This window comes from Pararge aegeria, chromosome 16 (genome assembly GCF_905163445.1).
Source record: "Pararge aegeria chromosome 16, ilParAegt1.1, whole genome shotgun sequence".
Lineage (NCBI taxonomy): Eukaryota > Metazoa > Arthropoda > Insecta > Lepidoptera > Nymphalidae > Pararge > Pararge aegeria.
In genome coordinates this window covers 10157405-10175173 of record NC_053195.1, presented here as the reverse complement: position 1 = coordinate 10175173, position 17769 = coordinate 10157405, and the positions used below count along the sequence as shown (strand labels likewise).

General features: G+C 36.5%; 2 protein-coding genes across 3 annotated transcripts; both read right to left on the bottom strand.

The window, feature by feature from the left end:
- Positions 1 to 396: 396 nt before the first annotated feature.
- On the bottom strand, positions 397 to 17408 carry LOC120630733 (chromosome transmission fidelity protein 8 homolog). The gene is made up of 2 exons (XM_039900025.1): positions 17322 to 17408; positions 397 to 749 (listed from the first exon to the last, which is right to left on the bottom strand). Exons 1-2 carry the CDS (start codon positions 17339 to 17341, stop codon positions 428 to 430), a joined length of 342 nt encoding a protein of 113 aa, XP_039755959.1. The 5' UTR covers positions 17342 to 17408; the 3' UTR covers positions 397 to 427.
- Positions 612 to 16555, bottom strand: LOC120630731 (general transcription and DNA repair factor IIH helicase subunit XPB). 2 transcript variants are annotated; one of them, XM_039900022.1, is made up of 16 exons: positions 16340 to 16555; positions 16128 to 16219; positions 15418 to 15565; positions 14473 to 14613; positions 13597 to 13791; positions 12396 to 12553; positions 10452 to 10603; positions 9380 to 9546; positions 8158 to 8328; positions 6312 to 6532; positions 4882 to 5065; positions 4061 to 4404; positions 2787 to 2929; positions 2620 to 2703; positions 1472 to 1663; positions 612 to 749 (listed from the first exon to the last, which is right to left on the bottom strand). In XM_039900022.1, exons 2-15 carry the CDS (start codon positions 16183 to 16185, stop codon positions 1481 to 1483), a joined length of 2349 nt encoding a protein of 782 aa, XP_039755956.1. In that variant the 5' UTR covers positions 16186 to 16219; positions 16340 to 16555; the 3' UTR covers positions 612 to 749; positions 1472 to 1480. The 2 variants fall into 2 exon arrangements, with proteins under 2 accessions (XP_039755956.1, XP_039755957.1); XM_039900023.1 differs by lacking the exon at positions 612 to 749 and adding an exon at positions 756 to 896.
- Positions 17409 to 17769: the final 361 nt, after the last annotated feature.

Genomic DNA, 17769 nt, shown 5'->3' with positions numbered 1-17769 from the left:
CCCAATTGATGGCCATTTTGGCGTAAATACATTGGATAATTACTTGCTACGTGTAAAAATTCATCAGAAACGGTTATAATTTTGCATTTTAAAATCTGGATTTAAAGTTTTTATTATCGTAGAATGTTAATCACACAGTCTGAAATATGAAGTAATTTAAACTATTATCACGGTCACAATCAGCCTTTAACATAAGCCAACACTGAAAAAATTAAAAAAAGGTCGTTTTTAGGTAATTTTTTTCACATAAATTGCTAACCAATGAAATGAAAAATAAAACTACTCTGTATAGTGGATTAGAAAACGAACTATGTATAATGTAAGACTGACTGTACCACGTCTACAGAACTTCTTCCATGAAAAGTTCTAGTTCAATTAAAATAAAATAAAAAATCATTACAAGTTAGAAAAGACAATTTATTAACATTTAAACTTTTTCACTGATATTAGAGATAATAGGTTTAGGTCTTGATTTGAACAAAAGTTTCTTTTTAACGATAGCCTTCAATTTGTAGGAGTTTTTGTCGCCGTCATTGGTTTTTTCTATGACAGCCATCGGCTGTTCCAGTTTGACCTCTTTGCCATTGAGCACGTGGTGGCCCAGAATTAGCACCGGGTGACGGTTCCTATTAAAGTAATGCAGGTCTCCGACCAAAGTGGCCTCATTTTGGTTTTCCTTTTTCATTTGTATAAGACCTTGGAGCTCAATGATTGCCCATTCTGGAACTCCTGCCTCCGTTTCCGTTTTGCTGGAATCAACGAGGATTTTTGTAAACAATAAAGTTTATATCGGATTGGGGATTTCAGGGGAGTTAAATAAAACAAAAATAATAGATTTTGGTAAAAAGAATGGTGGTATTATTTTTCGTGGTTTGGCAGCATCTATTAACTTCTTCCTGAAAAATAAAAACAAATAAATGATATTTTACGGTGCAAATAAAATAATTCATTCTTATATACATACTACTTGAAACTTTGAAAATTAGGATATAATGTTGGGTTTTAAACTGACGTATTTCTTCAAAGAGCTCGGGGTTTGAGTGGCTAATGCCATACAGATAACCTGCGCGGTGTGTGATCTCAGATTTCGAGTTGTAATGCTTTTAAATGGTACATGAAGACTGGCGTAAGTAGCCTTAAACACGTACCTATATACTTGCATTAACATTATTCTACTTATTTTTCTATTACATTTTGACCGCACACTGTTCTGTAAACTATCTCACGATCCTAGATATCGATTAGCCTAGGAATACCTCAGATCTGTTACGTTCTGACAACAACAATAAAAACGTGAACAATTGATCGGTATTTGTAAATTATATAAAAACATTTATTCAAGGCCTAGTTTATAAGCAATTTTGAAACGTCAAGAAGTCAGTCTATTTTGAGTTACTCTAACGGTCTAACCACCAGTTCGGAAGGCAGATTTATAATAAGAAATGGTGGGTATAGAAGCTACGCGTCTCACCGTGCGAGTTCAATATCGGAACTTCTTGAAGAGCGGGTGTTTGTTGTACGAGCGACGGTGCTCAAGGTAGAGCGCATCGTCGGCGCCGGCGAGGGAGGCGAGGCTACCACCCGCTCGCCGCGCCGTGCCTCCCGGCCCTCCCACGGCACCCTCGCGTTCCTCCTCGCAGTCTGTCTCTGACGCCGCTAGCACCTGATACATACAGACACTTGTACATTACTCTTCCATCATCGTTCTCTCAATTCCCTCCCTCCCACATTGAGAAGGGTTTAGGCCGCAGTTCACCACGCTGTTCCAGTGCGGACTGGTCGACTGCACACGTTTTTGTGAATTCGCCGTTATGCAGAACTCTCAGACATGCAGGTTTTTTCACGATGTTTTCCTTCGGCGTTGAATGAAGTGATATTTTTATTACTTGAACGCACAAAACTTAAAGTTAAAGGTGCGTGCTGGGATTCGAACCCAGCCAGCCCTTCTCCTCCGAGTCGTCCGAGTCTAATAATGGAATTTTACGGAGACCGGGCAAGCAGCGTCTCTGTGTTACTAACATCTGCTATCAGCAGCCATAATAATTTTAATGAACAATTAAGTAAAACTTTTTCAAATTCTCGTTAAAGGTAACTTGGACATTAATTCAATCGAGTAAATTCGAGAAAAGGTCACTGAATTGTGTATAGCGGCCAGCTATTTAATTATATATATATGGTCAAGACAAACATTTTTTTTTCCGCTGTGATGAACTAAATACATTATCAAAAGTTCAATTAATTTCTTTCAACCTCATTAAGCAACACTCAGCACCTCCTAGCTTTATTTGGTATGTGATTACATATCATAAACCAACTATCTATAAAGAATAATTATTTTAACCCTGACTGTGAGCATGATAGCAGGAAAAAAAATCTCATCAAAATCTCGGCCTATTAACGTCCCACAGCTGGGCATAGGCCACCTTCCTCATATGAGAGACGTTTTTAGAGCATAGTCCCACCATGCCGCTTTAACGCGGAGTGAGTGGTGGGCTCTGCTCCGTTAGTCTATTTTTTAACAATAATTAAAAAATGCTGACAAGCTTATTTAAAGTTCAGACACTTTAAAAATATGGCAAATGTTTGGAAAAGAAAAAACTAGACTTAAGCAAAACTTACCTGTTGCAATAACATTCCTTGCTCCTCTCTGGTGCCATAAAACATGTCTGGCTCTTGATCCATTCCCTTCAATTCAGTGATCACCTATAAATACACAAGTACAAAGATTATATAACTAAAGAATAGATTTTTCAAGTTGCAGACAATTAATCTTAATAAATATTAACCTTGTAGCTATAACCTTGGTTAACAAGAAACCGCTGCCTTTTGCGACTGTACGCCATTTCTAATGTGTCCTGAGATACGAGAGTGTAGAAGAAGGCATTGTATTCCTCTGCTAGTGCACCTTTCTTGGCTCTCAAAATTCGACCTGAAATTAATTGGTTTATAAAGTTAAAGGAAAACTATTTTGATGTACCTCTTGAAGCTGAAATGACTGAAACGGTGGTACAGCCACTATATACAGACATACTTGTCGTTTCGAAAGTGTTTATACAACGCGTAAAAACCGAAAGAATACTTCAGAGACTTATCGGTCAATCCGAATAGCTAATAGTTTTTTAGTAAACCATTGCCATAGTTTTAACTAAATGAAATCAGATAAGGCATCACAAAAGCAAAAAGTGAAATCAAGCAACTTCTGTTACTTTAATAGGTACGCGTCGCGTAGAACTATGCACGTACTATGCACGTGTCGGTCATTTATCTTCAATAGGGTTGTCATAAGTAAACACTTGGATGGAAAAAAAAATATGCTCCTTGTTTTAATATTTTTACAGGGTTATTCCTTGTGAAACTTACATATGCACCCTTCTACAGTATTTCGTTATTCCGTTACACGTTGTAGAAGACCTACTTGGAATAAATATATTTTGAACTAGTGTACCCAGCCCGCTTCGCTAGATTTTGCTTTATTTTATTTAAACAATAAACTTCCATCATAAAATTTTTACTTTAAGTCTCATAATATATTATTAAATCATTTATTTCTCTCCGTATTCATTCTCTTCTATTCTCTTCTCGAGCGGGTGAAGATCAATATCTACACCCATCCATGTACACCCAACAATAGAATATTATATTCTATTGTCATAGTAAATAAAAGCTGTATTTTACAGTTTGACAGTTCAAAAATGGGAGTGCTCCGATCGTCACCAAACTTTACAGGATTACTCGCCAGGTCAATCCGGAGATTCCCTGAAAGTTTCATTGAAATCGGTCCAGCCGTTTTGGAGCCTATACAGAACATACCCACACACTTTCTCTTCTATATATATAGATAGATTATTGAGTACTATTATAGCACATTATCCATACAAAGTCTAGTTGGAAAGAGACGAAGAGTTTCCTTTAAAGCCTTTCATAGTTTTAGACAGCTCGTTACGTATTTTGTTATTCATTAATTAATTTAATTTCATATCTATTTTCGCGAATACCATATTCTGCAAGACTATGAAAGAATACATGAGTTGAAGATTGTCTTGATGGCAGGCTAACTTACCTAACCGCTGCGCTTCTTGTCTCCTCGAACCACCATGCGATGAGATCTGAATCAGCACATTAGCCTCGGGCAAATCGAAGCTGGTATCGGCGACCTTGCTCACGAATATCGTGTTCACCTTCGGATTGAACTTGAAGTTCTGCAAAATTTGTATCCTCTCGTTCTGTGACGTGGGGCCGTAGATGTATGGCTTGTTCATCTTGACGGCGTAATGACGCAATGCGAAAACGTTGTCGGAGAAAACGATAGTTTTGTCGCCGCGTCGCTCGTGGTAACGCACCAGAAACTGGCACGCACGAAATTTCGATGGGTTCATTACGTATAGCAACATTTTCTTATTTATTCTGCGGAACAAAAATTATAACCTGGCTAAGTTGGTCGTGGGCTATTCTTAGACCAGGGCGCGTTTGGAGACCTCCTAGCTTTAGTTTTAAGTTAACTAATATAGTAATCACCAGAACCTAACATTAGACAGGCAAAGTGCCAGTGATAAGGTCGACATGAATAAAACAATTTTGAATTTTGAATAAGTAACGGACTTCACGCGCATTGAAGTAAGACCCAAATTTCGATCATTACCAAAGGTAATCCTGGAGACTTGATGTTCCATCAAGTTTTAGATAAGCCCATAGTAAAAATATTGTGTGTCTATAAAGATTTGTTGGCAGAGTAATTAAATCAATTGAGTTGCTGTAAAAAGCTACTAAGAACATTCCAAGTTTTAGGACTAGCAACTCTATCCGCGACTTCATACGCGCCTAATTCCTGTTTCCCTGTTTCTCCGGTATAAAGTAATGTTAAAAAACACTATGGATACTTACTTTTGTACAAGGTACTCGCGGTAGAACTCCGGCATCATGGGACACCAAACCTCAGCGCACTGTACCCTCGCGATATATCCGTTCGCTTGTAGCTCCAGCCAGTTCGCCTCGTAAAGTTTAGGTCCGATTAAAAAGTTTAGATCTGCTATCTTATCGTCTTCACGTAGCAGAGTTGCGGTTAGACCTACAAATGACATTGAATTGTTAACAAGAAAAATACCGGCCAAGTGCGAGTCGGACTCAAGCACGAAGGATTCCGTACCTATATCTATAAAAAAGGCATAAACTTATGTCTGTTGTATGGGAGATCCCTTAAATATTTAATTTATTCTGTTTTTTTAGTATTTGTTGTTATAGCGACAACTGAAATACATCGTTTGTGAAAAAAATTAACTGTCTAACTGTCATAGTTCATGGGATACGGACAGATGGACAGACGGACGGACAGCCAAGTCTTAGTAATAGGGTCCCGTTTTAACCTTTGGGCATGAAACCAAACCAAAAATGGAACTAATATTTATAATTTAAACGTTTCGTCGTAAAATAAAATAAATAAAAACGTTTGTCTAATTAAATAACTAAATTTGGTCACATTTTGTTAAGTAGATTACATAACATATAATCATTTATATCCTGTTGGAATTACTTAAATATCCTGTTTTGTTTACAGTCTTCTACTTGAAATCCCATAAATTTAGCTTCCTTTTTATTTGGGAGAAGATTATGTTGAGAAGATTATGTTTAATTTTATCAGACGCTAAACGAACGAAAACTTGTCAATAAGAAATTTAGCGTTACGTCACGTTGCCGCGTGGAAACCGATTAGGTTTACGATTAGTATTCATAAATGCCATACCCCTAATACGTCAGCTCGCTACCATCTTAGATTAAAAAATCACACAATCATTATACTTGAAAAACCTGTTTACTAATTTATCTGAACTACACGTACGCCATACACACACACACACACACACACACACACACACACACACACACACACACACACACATAAACATATTTACGCAAAAAACAACCACAATTACAAGTACTTAATTTGATTATTAAATTAAAGATTTTTCGTGGTGAATCAACTTTACTATTAAACTACATAGTTTAATAGTCAGCGAGTAGTTTTCTGAGTCACAGTTCCAAATATGTAATTCGGAAAACAGATGCACTTTGTATCTGCGCAAAAATATAATCAAATTTGGTGAAATTTATATGTTATGTTTAAGCAGGGCAGCATTGGTTATAGGTAGGGCGGAAGTAGAAGAATTATCATAATTGATCCGATTGATTTTGACTGTTTTTTTACTCTTTCTAGTTTTTCTTTTATGTTGAATAAAGCATTTTTAATTTTTTTTTATTAGACATTGCAGTGATGAAATAACATGAGTGGAACAAAAAAAAATATTAAAATGTCGTACCTAGTTTTGCGTGTGAGTGCACAATAGTAAGCACGCGTCGGAACATCTTGGCGGGGATGGTGTGCACTTCGTCGAGTACCACGACGCCCCACTCTTGGGCTTGGAGCCACTTCATAGTTTGCTCAGCCTCCCACGAGCGGCGTTGACCGTGTGTGATCATAGAGTACGTAGTGATAAGGATACCCGCGCCCATCGGTTTGTCTTTCGCTTCCGATGTAAATCTGAATTGTATAAAAATTTCGTCACACACATTAGTTACTTCTACGGCACTTACCGCTCAGCCAAAAGAAAGAAAGAAAGAAAAAAGAAAGAATAATGAATTATATTGGTCTTTAGGTTCTTTTCACAAATTATTATAATCAAAAACTTAAAAGAATTAGTGTTAAGTTCTCTAGTAAGTGAACAGCATTTTCTTTGAAGGATAAAGTCTTTAAACCTAACCTAAAGAAGAAAGAAAGAACCATGTTATGTGTGGGACAACCTAGAAGAAAGTTCTAGCTCAGCATTCTGCTAAAAAATGTCTAAATAGTGCCTATAATTCTGTTACACACCAATCTCAAAATTAAACTAAGTCCAAAGGCAGTAAGTAGTAGAGCATTTCGTGACCAAGTTAGTTATACCGCCACGCTTGTTTCTGCCGCTAAGCAGCAATGTATAATAATTAAATAAATATACTACGACAATACACACATCGCCATCTAGCCCCAAAGTAAGCGTAGCTGGTGTTATGGGTACTAAGATAACTGATGAATATTTTTTTATGAATAATATACATAAATACTCATAATATATAGATAAACACCCAGACACTGAAGAACATTCGTGTTCATCACACTAATATTGTCCAGTTGTGGGAATCGAACCCACGGCCTTGGACTCAGAAAGAAGAAGAAGAAGAAGAAGAAGAAACACTTTATTGCACGTATAACATACAGGAAAAGAAACAGTAAGGAGTATACAGTACACAATGTAGACATGCAAAGGCGGCCTTATTGCTGCAAGCAATCTCTTACAGGTAACCTTTGTAGATAGGACTCAGAAACCATGGTCTCTGCCCACTGCGCCAATCGGCCGTCGATGTACTCGTATGTTGTGTGGATGCCGGTGTAATTACCGGCACATGAGACTTAACACCAACGCCCACAGGGCGGCACGTTCTAGGACGTGTTCCTTGCATGTTCCGTTCGACCTTCTGCTCGTTTCGTCAATTATTACGACAAAAAAGGACTATACAGTAGTAAGAAGAAAAAGCCCAAATATGCAATTCTTCTAAACTTTACTTTAGTTTAGAGATTAGTGGTGAAAGAATTTGCTCCATTGTTTATCGACTCCTAGAGTTTAAGACTAACTCGTGACGTAACAAATGCGTGACTGATAAAAATATTAGCGAAAACATAGCAAGTTGTGAGTTTAAACTTTGTAGTACCATTGTCATGAACTGTGTCAATTGTTTAAGTGAAGAACTTGTTTAACTTATGTACCACCTATACAACATTTATAGCTTAAAAAGTGCATAAAACTTCCATAACCCTAACAGGTTCGGCTGGTACCATTGACACGTACTCGTAACACCAGGCGAGATTGCTGTCAAGGTCTAACTTGTAGTGTAACAATAAAAAAAAACGTATAGATTGTGACAAGTCCACCAACCCGCGTTGGAGCAGCGTGGTGGATCTATGCTCTAAAACTATCTCTCCTGTTAAAACGAGGCCTGTGGCCAGCAGTGGGATGTTAACAGGCTGCGGTTGTAATGATCACATATAAATCTAGCAACGGTCAACGTTGTATTGGGTACGTGGTACATCGAGCTCTGCATAGCCGCTGTCTTAAGGTTTAACAAGCTTACCGGCATATCATGCTATCGTCAGCGGTAGACCAGCACTTGAACTGCTGCTTCCACTGCTCTACAGACACGCCCGAGTTGCATAGCACGAGGGCGCGCTTGCGAACAGTGCACACCGCTGTCACCCCCACAAGCGACTTGCCCGCGCCACAAGGCAACACGATTACCCCCGACCTGAGGGTACACACACAGAGTAATGACAAGGTTGCTTGGAAGATTCCAGCTCCGCTTTCAACTCTCACAAGATAGAAAAATTTATTTTAAAATGTAAAATGTTAATTGTTGATATTGGAAAAGAGCAACTGCCGAGTTTCACGCCGGCTTCTTCTCGGTAGACTCTGGCTTTCGAACCGGTGGTAGAGCCACTACACACAGACAGACTTGACGTTTCAAAAGTGCTTAAATTAGGCCTACTTCAAATAAGTGAATTTCGAATTTTGAGTCACAGATGGGTAATCACACACAGATCTCTGTACCAATGAAAGCGGAAGCTGCATTATTTGACGGTTATGTAATTCGAATCACTGACATTGTTCATTTGAACATGTAAATGTTCGATATTTGAAAAACCGACGTTACCTAGTATCTTGCGACATTATTTCTGATAGTCTATAAAAGCTTTGGTGAAGTTCATGATATACGAGTAGGTGCAATGCTTAAATTACACTATAACAATGCAACAAGTAGGCAAATCTGTACAGTAAAATTTATAATTCATAACAATGTGTACTATATGCCTACAGAAGCCGTGATAGCGCATTTGGTAGGAGCTCGACTTCACTTTCTGGGGATCGAGTTCGTATCCCAGCACGTACCTCTAACTTTACTAAGTGACCTATAACTTAACTTTTCTATGGTTCTTGCCACAAGGTGTGGTATTTTGTGTTTGTATTATCATATTTTTAATTTTTGGTATGGATTTTAAGTTTTTTTTAAAAGTCGAATTTATATTTCTTCATGTGTGTCCTAAACATTACGAATTGCCGAATCGGTGTCGTAACTTTAGACGGCGCCTAACGTTGTTAGAGAGTTGAAACCTTATTTTTCTCTAGGAATCACCTAAATAACTGGTTATCCGATTAAGGCGATTCCTAGGTTTAGTGAAAACGGGCTAAGGTGTAACGATAATGAAATAAAACGGTTTATAAACATTAAAGGACGCAAATACCTATTAATGTTTGAATTTAGGTGCAACAAAAACGTTTAAAACATGCATGTAACTAACCTCGCTCGTCCATTTCCGAACATTTTGCGTAAACTCTTTTCTTGATAGGGACGCAACACCGCTGTAGGTTTTAAGTCGATGTTTATATCTGGATTAATGGTATCGTTGCGGAAATCGTACTCCGCCAGCAACGGATATTCCAATTCAATGCACCGTTTTTGTATAACCTTTGTAGAAAAATCCTATTATAATACTAGCTGTTGCCCGCGACTTCGTCTGCGTTTGATTTTGTTTTTAAAGCATTCAGTATCGCTAAGCCTTAAATTAGTATAGTAGTATTATATATATATAACATGTGACTGTCAATTAATTATAGAAAAATAATTTGCAATAAAATAAAATTGCGACTATAATTAAAAATCTAAACTATCCTATCTCTTAAGTTGGAACAGACTGCTCACGGTGTGCCATTATAATTTAAAATCGGTTAAGTAGTTTAGGAGTCCATCGCGGACAAACATCGTGACAAGAGATTTATATATATTAAGATTATGCTATAGGAGTATGAATTTCTCTAACTTCACAGCTTAATTTTAAATAGACTTTCAGATGGTGATAACAGAACAAAACACGGCTAAGTTTGTTGTGGGCTCTTCTCATACCTGGGCGCGTTGGGAACCCTCCTAGCTTTAGTTGTAAGTTAACGAATTCTACCTTCACCTCGCAATAGTGAAAACATATAATACGTATTAACGCTTCATATATTTACCACTTTAATACAAATTCAAAAATGTTTTATTCATGTAGACCTGTGACATGTACACTATGTACAGACGCTTCATAGCCTCATATAAAAAGGCATATACTGATTACGGCACCGGCGATTGGAGAGCCGTAGCTTAATTGCTTAAAGCGGTCAGGCCGCGAATGCCAGAGAGCCGCAGGTTCAAATCCTGTCGGTTCCAAAAAGTTACATATTCATTTTAAATTTATAAAAATTAATAAAACATTTTTTAAAATAATTTTTTTTTTTAAAGTGTTGCCGTTCATCAGGAAATAGTGAAACTTAATTTGTAATAGTCGCAAACTCGCAAGTGTTGAATACGAAGTTTAGGATAAGTTAGGTAAATACCTCAATTTTATCAGGATCTACTTCGAAGGCAACAGCAGAGTTTTTAGCTGTAATGTCAGTGTTTTCGTCTTCCTCATCATCTTTGTCCAGTTGCTGATAAAACTGACTTATGTCCTCGGGGACCGCCCCGTTCGCAGGTTGTTTGTCTTCGCCTGCGGATTATAAATTCAAATTCAAATTCGAAAAATTCTTTATTCATGTAGGCCTATCACAGGCACTTATGAAGCGTTCATACATATATGTTTACATAATTGTAAGGGGTTCCAAACGCACCCTGGTCTAAGAAAAGCCCACTACAAACTTAGCCGGGTATATTTTTTGATATCACCATCTAACAGTAAATTAATATTAAGCTATGAAGTTAGAGCAATTCACACCCTTTTTTATCGTTCAGGTAATCTTTAACATTATAATAGGATATTTCTGTAAGCTTACGTTTTATATAAACTTTTAACTTATTGAGAGACATCTCAAAGATTTCATTCTGTAATTTATTTAAAATACCATACAATTGCCCTTGAATGATTAAGCAATTGTATATAGCCTATTAAACTGCACAACAAGTTTAATTTTTCTTCAAACATTCTATTGTTACAGTCCATTTTCTTTTTGAGTTTTGTTATATTTTCGAACACAAAATTTAATTTTAAAATATGTACTGACCGTATGAACCGTCATTATTTTAACCTCTTTAAATTTATCCTTTAATAATTCTCTTGGGCCCATTCTATATATTGCACAGCAAAAATAAGTATATTAAACTGTTTTGCCTTAATTTGCAATTTATTCTGGCTAATATGACGGCGTAATATGACAATATACGGGCTGATGGTTCCTAAGAAGTTCACAAATATTGACTGGGCTTAACTTGCTCTCAAAGCACGGAAGAATGGTTAAAGCTAAAGTTATCAGCTCGGTGCTTAGCCAGCAAACCCCACTTTTGCGCTATCACAACTAGGAGACCACTTTCTCAATATAAGCATTTATTATTTATTCTAAATTTAATAATAATAAATTTAGTCGATTTCTGTCTTTATCTGTGTAAAATTTCTATTAAGTATTAAAGGGGTTTAAAGTTTTTTTTACCCATTAATGTGGCCATACCCATCATTATGTGGTTGGGGGGGAGGGGAATTTGGGCGGTGGAGTGGAGCGATTCTAATTGGCAACTGCGCACTGGAAACAGAAGCATCTGCCGACCACCAGCTCGATGGCGGGATATCGTCAAGGCGACAGCAATGGATGCAGTTCAATAGAGCAAGATGGCGCGCGAATGAAGAGGCCGTAGTCCAGCAGTGGACTCATGATGAAGACTTTGTTATCCGCTATTCAATTCTACACACACATATCCGTCACGACGAGTAAACTGCCTGCTGTATCTCCTGAAATTGCATTCAAGCAAACTAGCTCGGGAATTCGGGATACAGTACAGCAAATGTTATTGATATATAGTCTACTAGGTTAGAGCTTCTGCCTTCATTTGGGGGGACCGCGTTCGAACCCGACACGCACTTCTAATTTTTTGGTATAGCTTGCTTTAACAAATATTCTCAAAGGCAAAGAAAATTTAATAATGTTCTCAAAGGCGAGTGAACTCTTTCAATCCGCCCTTGTCTAGTGACGTGGACGTGGTAGTCTTAAACCCTTCGAATTCTGGCGACCATCGGTTTTATTTGGGAGATCAAGGTTGCGACCAACGGCAGGGGGAATTTTTAAATTCATAATTTCATAATTTTCTCTGGTGGGAGATTTTGGTAGTGCCAACATAAAAAGACGTGTCGCTAAGCGATTTAGACCGCGTATTTTATATAAGAACAATAACAGGCAAACCCATTAGGAAGCTAACAGCCCGTTACTATCTTTAAACTAACTTGTAGCGAATTAAAAAAAAATGAAACACGAATGGTATATGCAACCCAGTCTAATAAGAAGACACAAGTTTACCAGGTCTAGCGGCAATCGCTGTAGCAGAAGCAGGTTTGTTAGGCAGTGCAGACGAAAGTAACTCATCGTCCCCATCGCGTCGCAATCGACACTGTTGGATCACCGGATCCTTTAAAAGCTTCTGTAGCACTTCCACGTGTTTGCTCTCAACCAAGTACCTGTTTAAAAATCATTAAGCTCATATACTGTACAATCTAGTCGATCAAATTTTGAATTTTGAATTTTTTGAATTTTTGAAAAGATTAATCGATTGTAGTGTAGTACACCAAATACAAAGCAATAAAAAAAAAGCTAATTTAAATTAGGTGTCAGTCATTTATGTCATCTTTCTATTCTGTTATTTCCTATATAATTTGCGTTCATCTTCATACTGTGACTACTGCAACATATCACCTGCTTCAATCCAATAACACAACCAGTTCTTAGTAGGCTTTTTGTGACAGAGCTCGTCCGAGTTTGTGTATGAGTGTTGTGCTTTGTTCTTAAGAGTGTAGTTGTAGGTGTGATTACAGGCTCATGAGGCTCAGTGGCGTGCATAGGAATTTGGACCAGGGTAAGCTTAAAGAAGTAAAATGGCAAAATCCTCCTCCGTTGCCAGTTTTATGAAAATTTTAGGGTATGCTGTGCTTTTGTGCATTTATGAAGTGCACGCCACTGATGAGCCTTAACACCTCTGTCTCAGGCAGATTGACAAAGGGCTGCAGTTCGTAGGATGTGTTCCTTGCATGCCCTGCATAATGTTGCTGTGTATATAGGTGATGGTTTCCAACCTACGATGTGGTGGGCCGTTAGCTTGCTCCTTTAATTATTGGATGTCCACTATAAATAAGAGTTTCAGCTATGTACTATATAGACACTGTGACACTATTCTTTGCGTAAATAAATAAATATACTACGACAATACACAGATCGCCATCTAGCCCCAAATTAAGCATAGCTTGTGTTATGGGTACTGAGATGACTGTCACTGCCCACTGCGCCAGTCGGCCGGCATACAATGGATAATCCAATACTTATGTAAGTAACTGAGTTACCTAGTGTCGAACTTCGTATCAATTTCAAATTGTCCTACATCTATTTAACTACAATAACTTTAATTGGTATTAAAAATTGTCTTTGCTGTAGAAGATGCTGTCTCAAAAAATCTTTAGAACTTATATGAAAAGCTTTATTACTAGTATAGACAGCAAAAATCCCTTACCTGTTATGTTTAAGAACAAGCTTCACTTTCCCATAAGACAATGTGCAGAGCTGGATAAACTCAATAATGCCAGCAGGCACAGCACATTTGCTAAGCCTTTGTAGGTATTCCACAATATCATTTGTCTGCAAACCAACAGATACCGCTGCATATAAACTGTATGCTGTAAGTTTATACTCATGTATGTGTTGAGGCCTAAAAAACAAATTTATCATTTTAACTTATTTTCTACACTTGTATCCCTTGATATCTTGATATCTTAAAACTGATCACATTCAAAAATATTGAAAAATGATATATTTTTTCCTCAGAGAACCAATGGATATTGCGGTCTTAAGGTGTCGGACTGGTGACCCGCACCGCTAAACGCAGTGTAGGTCGACTCCCAAAGAGGTGGACATAAAACATCAGGCGAGTTGCTGGAGGCAACCAGCCCAGTACCGTGGATTATGTAACAGCTGGACGTCAATTGGTTAAATTGATGATGATGATAGTATTTTATTCACTTAACAATTATTTCTATTTCATTAACTTTTTTTCCAATCTTTTGTATCTTTCACTCCGCCAAGAAGGTTGCTCATTTCAGCATCCTTTAGGTTTTACTAGAGATGTACCAAAGACCACAACTTGCATGATGATGACTATGCCAACTTTACTTTTAATTTATATTTAGTCTCTATACAAATGTCAGCTTAAAATTTGTTCCGATTTGCGCCATATGTCACATACAATTGTCTCGGGACCTAATATTACAGTTATATTAGTAATTAAAATTATAGTTTATTGGACAATGACCTCTGGTAATAATAAAGTCATTCATTCTAAAGGATACTTGAGAACATAAATAAACTACTGTAATGTAACGTAATACTATACCTAGAAACAGGTTCAGCAATAGCAATTAGGAAGTCATGGGCATGTTTGTAAACTGGCGAAAATGCCTCAAGGAATATATGCCCATTTGGTGCAACCCAGAGAGGACGACTAGAACTATCTTGTTTTAGTTCCATTTGGGATCTGTGAAAAATACATTAATGATAGTATTATTAGGTTTAATGGTATAGGTTTCTAATCCCTTTAATCATTTCCACTTGCTAATTTGGTAGTTACAAAACCAATAGGTAATAAACAAGAGTTATTCTTTTCACTACATTTGAATTGAAGATTTTTGCATGTGTCGGTCTTTTATCTACAATCGGGTTGTGATAAGCAAACAAAATGTTTTGAATTTGTTTGTTTGGAAAAATAAAGATGCTTCTTTTGATTTAATATTTTACAGGTTGATTCCTTATGAAATGTACTTATGCATCCTTCAATATTATTTCGTAATTATGTTACACGTTGTATACACATTGGTTCCTTGTGTTCTAAAAGTAAATGAGTTTGTGCATCCTATTCTCTAAAATGTACTAAATTACAAATTTTGTATAATAGTGGGAAGGTAAAAGTTCTTATGGCAAGTGGGTGTGTAGACCCGCCAATGAGTTTTTCTTTAAGTGTCACTTAGCTAATTCACATACAGAATATTCTTAGAATGTGTTTTAATAATAATCATTACTAATATGATAAAGTTTGTATAGTATTGTTTGTATGTTACCTAAGTTCTGCTTAACCACTACACCAATTTGGTAGCTTCACTATTAAAAACTGAAATAGAAATACACTTAAGCATAGAAATATCTGAACAGCAATTGTTATTGTAAATTTTGTTATTTTTATTTCTTTCAGCCAGTTCTATGTAGTATAAATGAGGAAGGAAAATTTATAGGAAACCTTAGCATTAGCTATAATATAGTAAAGTAAGATGTAACCTAATATTACCTGTAATCTTTAGCACCAAACTCATCTTCTGGGACCTGGTCATTCTTTTCTGCATCTTGCATAGCTGCACCTGGTACACCAGTATTCTCACCATTATCATCTTCTACCAGATCTATTGTAACATCTTCGTCTACTTTTTTTTTCTTCCCTATAAATGTAATATTTTTTTAATATTGCATAACTTAAAGGCACAAAGAAAATCTAATTTGTGTTTACATAGTATATTTCAACCCATTAACAGATTATTATTATAGAGATTTCCAAATCGTCAAGTAGTGCCTGTGTCCTTGCAACTTGTCTGAGTTTGACAAGAGCTAATCAAAATGTTGATTATTTATGATAATGCTCTATAATATATAAAAGGAAATAACTAAATTGCTTGTTTAACCCTTTTATAATGTTATTTACTACCAATATATACTATATTAGTTGTCTACTGCCAGGCTCATGCCTGTAGTAACTTAAAAGAATTTTAACTCTTAACAAAAAACGGATTGATGAAAAAAATGGAATATTAGGTCTTAACCATAACAGTGTAATATCTTTATAGCAACATTAACATTAAAGGTTAAACTGTGACGGATAAAACTGCCCTGCAGCAACACTGTGCCCAATATTATTTATATGAAATAATATGCTAAACTTAAATAGGTATAATGTAGAGTGAAGCCTATAAAGAGAACTAAAACTGCATAGTTTTAAATACTCACCCGACCTGTCGCCTCCAGCTTTTGAATCATATTTTCTAAATTTTTTAGGTGGACCCATGTCGTTATCTCGCTATGAACTAAATACCTGACGTCTGAAAGATAAATTTACTTCATAAACATCTAAAGACAGGCATTTACTATAACAAATATAATATTTTTAATTAAAAGTGAGAAAATATTACATTATTATTAAAATATTAATAGACACTTACTTTGACTCAATAATTCTGGGATATTTTATTCTGTGATACTTGCCGGTATGAGCAAAACCATACAATTGAACCATCAATCGTAATTTATTATGGTTCCAATATAAAAATCACAATTCATTATTTATTCAAATAAAAACAAAAATGTTTTTATCACAAACCCACGACGGTATCGTACACTTTCCTACAATTTCCTCTTTTCCTCTGATATGCCACTGACATTGACATTTGGCATGAACAATGAACACAAAGGACTGAACGGGTATTCCAAGGAATTCAGAGTCGTAAAAAATAAAGTAGACTATTTTAATTGTCTATGCTTTGCTTACCAATAAAGCTACTTTATAATGAATAAATGGTTCACAAAGGATTTATAGTGTTTTTAAGGGAATTGTAGAGAGATGTTATAGTGTGTTAGTTTGCCCTTCCTCAATAAGATTGGTTGCTCTATCAAAGCAACCAGACTTCGATTAATAAGTTCATCAACTTATTACCGGCCCTATAAGGCACGGGTTTCCTATTAGAATGAGAAGTAGTCTACCATGCTGGCCACGTGCGGATTGTTCGACTTCATACACCGTTGAGAACATTATGGAGAACTCTCAGGCATGCAGGTTTCCTCGTGATGTTTTTCCTTCACCGTTAATGCAAGTGATATTTTCGTTGCTTAAATTAAAAACGCATATAACTCCGACAAGTCAGTGGTGCGTGCCGGGGATCGAACTCGGTCTCCACAAAAGGAATACCGAAGCCTTATCGACTAGTTGTTTTTTTTAATAAAAGAAGTCAGTGAAATATGTTACTTGGTTGGTATACTCTTTGATTTTTTTGTAACTATGATTAGAAAATTCGTTAATTAAAAAAAAACATAGATTGAACTTAAAGTGGCAACAACAGAGAAACAAAAAAAGGTTTTGACTTGTTTGTTTGAATGATTTCTTTCAATTAATTCACTTTAATGGAGGTAATTTTTAATCAAACTTACCAATCAACGTAGATTTGCATGTTATCAGTGTTCCAGATCCAACTCAATCGTAAGTATACATTAAGTTGAAATTTCAGTTTTTGGAGCTTTGATCTAAAAAAATAAGTGACGATTAACTGATAGACAAGAGTTGACGACAAACAAGTGACAGCACAGATAAAATTACACAACGGTTTAACCTACAAAAAAACAGGTGTTGGTAACAGAATAGTTAAATTAATGGTAGGTAACTAGATAGCACTAGATAGGTAACTAGTGCTAAAGCGATACCGACAGCCGAACCGAAACCTTACTTATTTTATCTCTTTTGGGCCAAACTAGGTGTCAGTACTGCGTCCGCGGTAGAGTGCAAATTTGCGTGTTAATTGCTACCAATCCAGTCGTCTTCTGTGCGTTGACCCATCTTGGTGATTGGTCTTAACTCTGCTAAGTCCACAATGGCATGCAA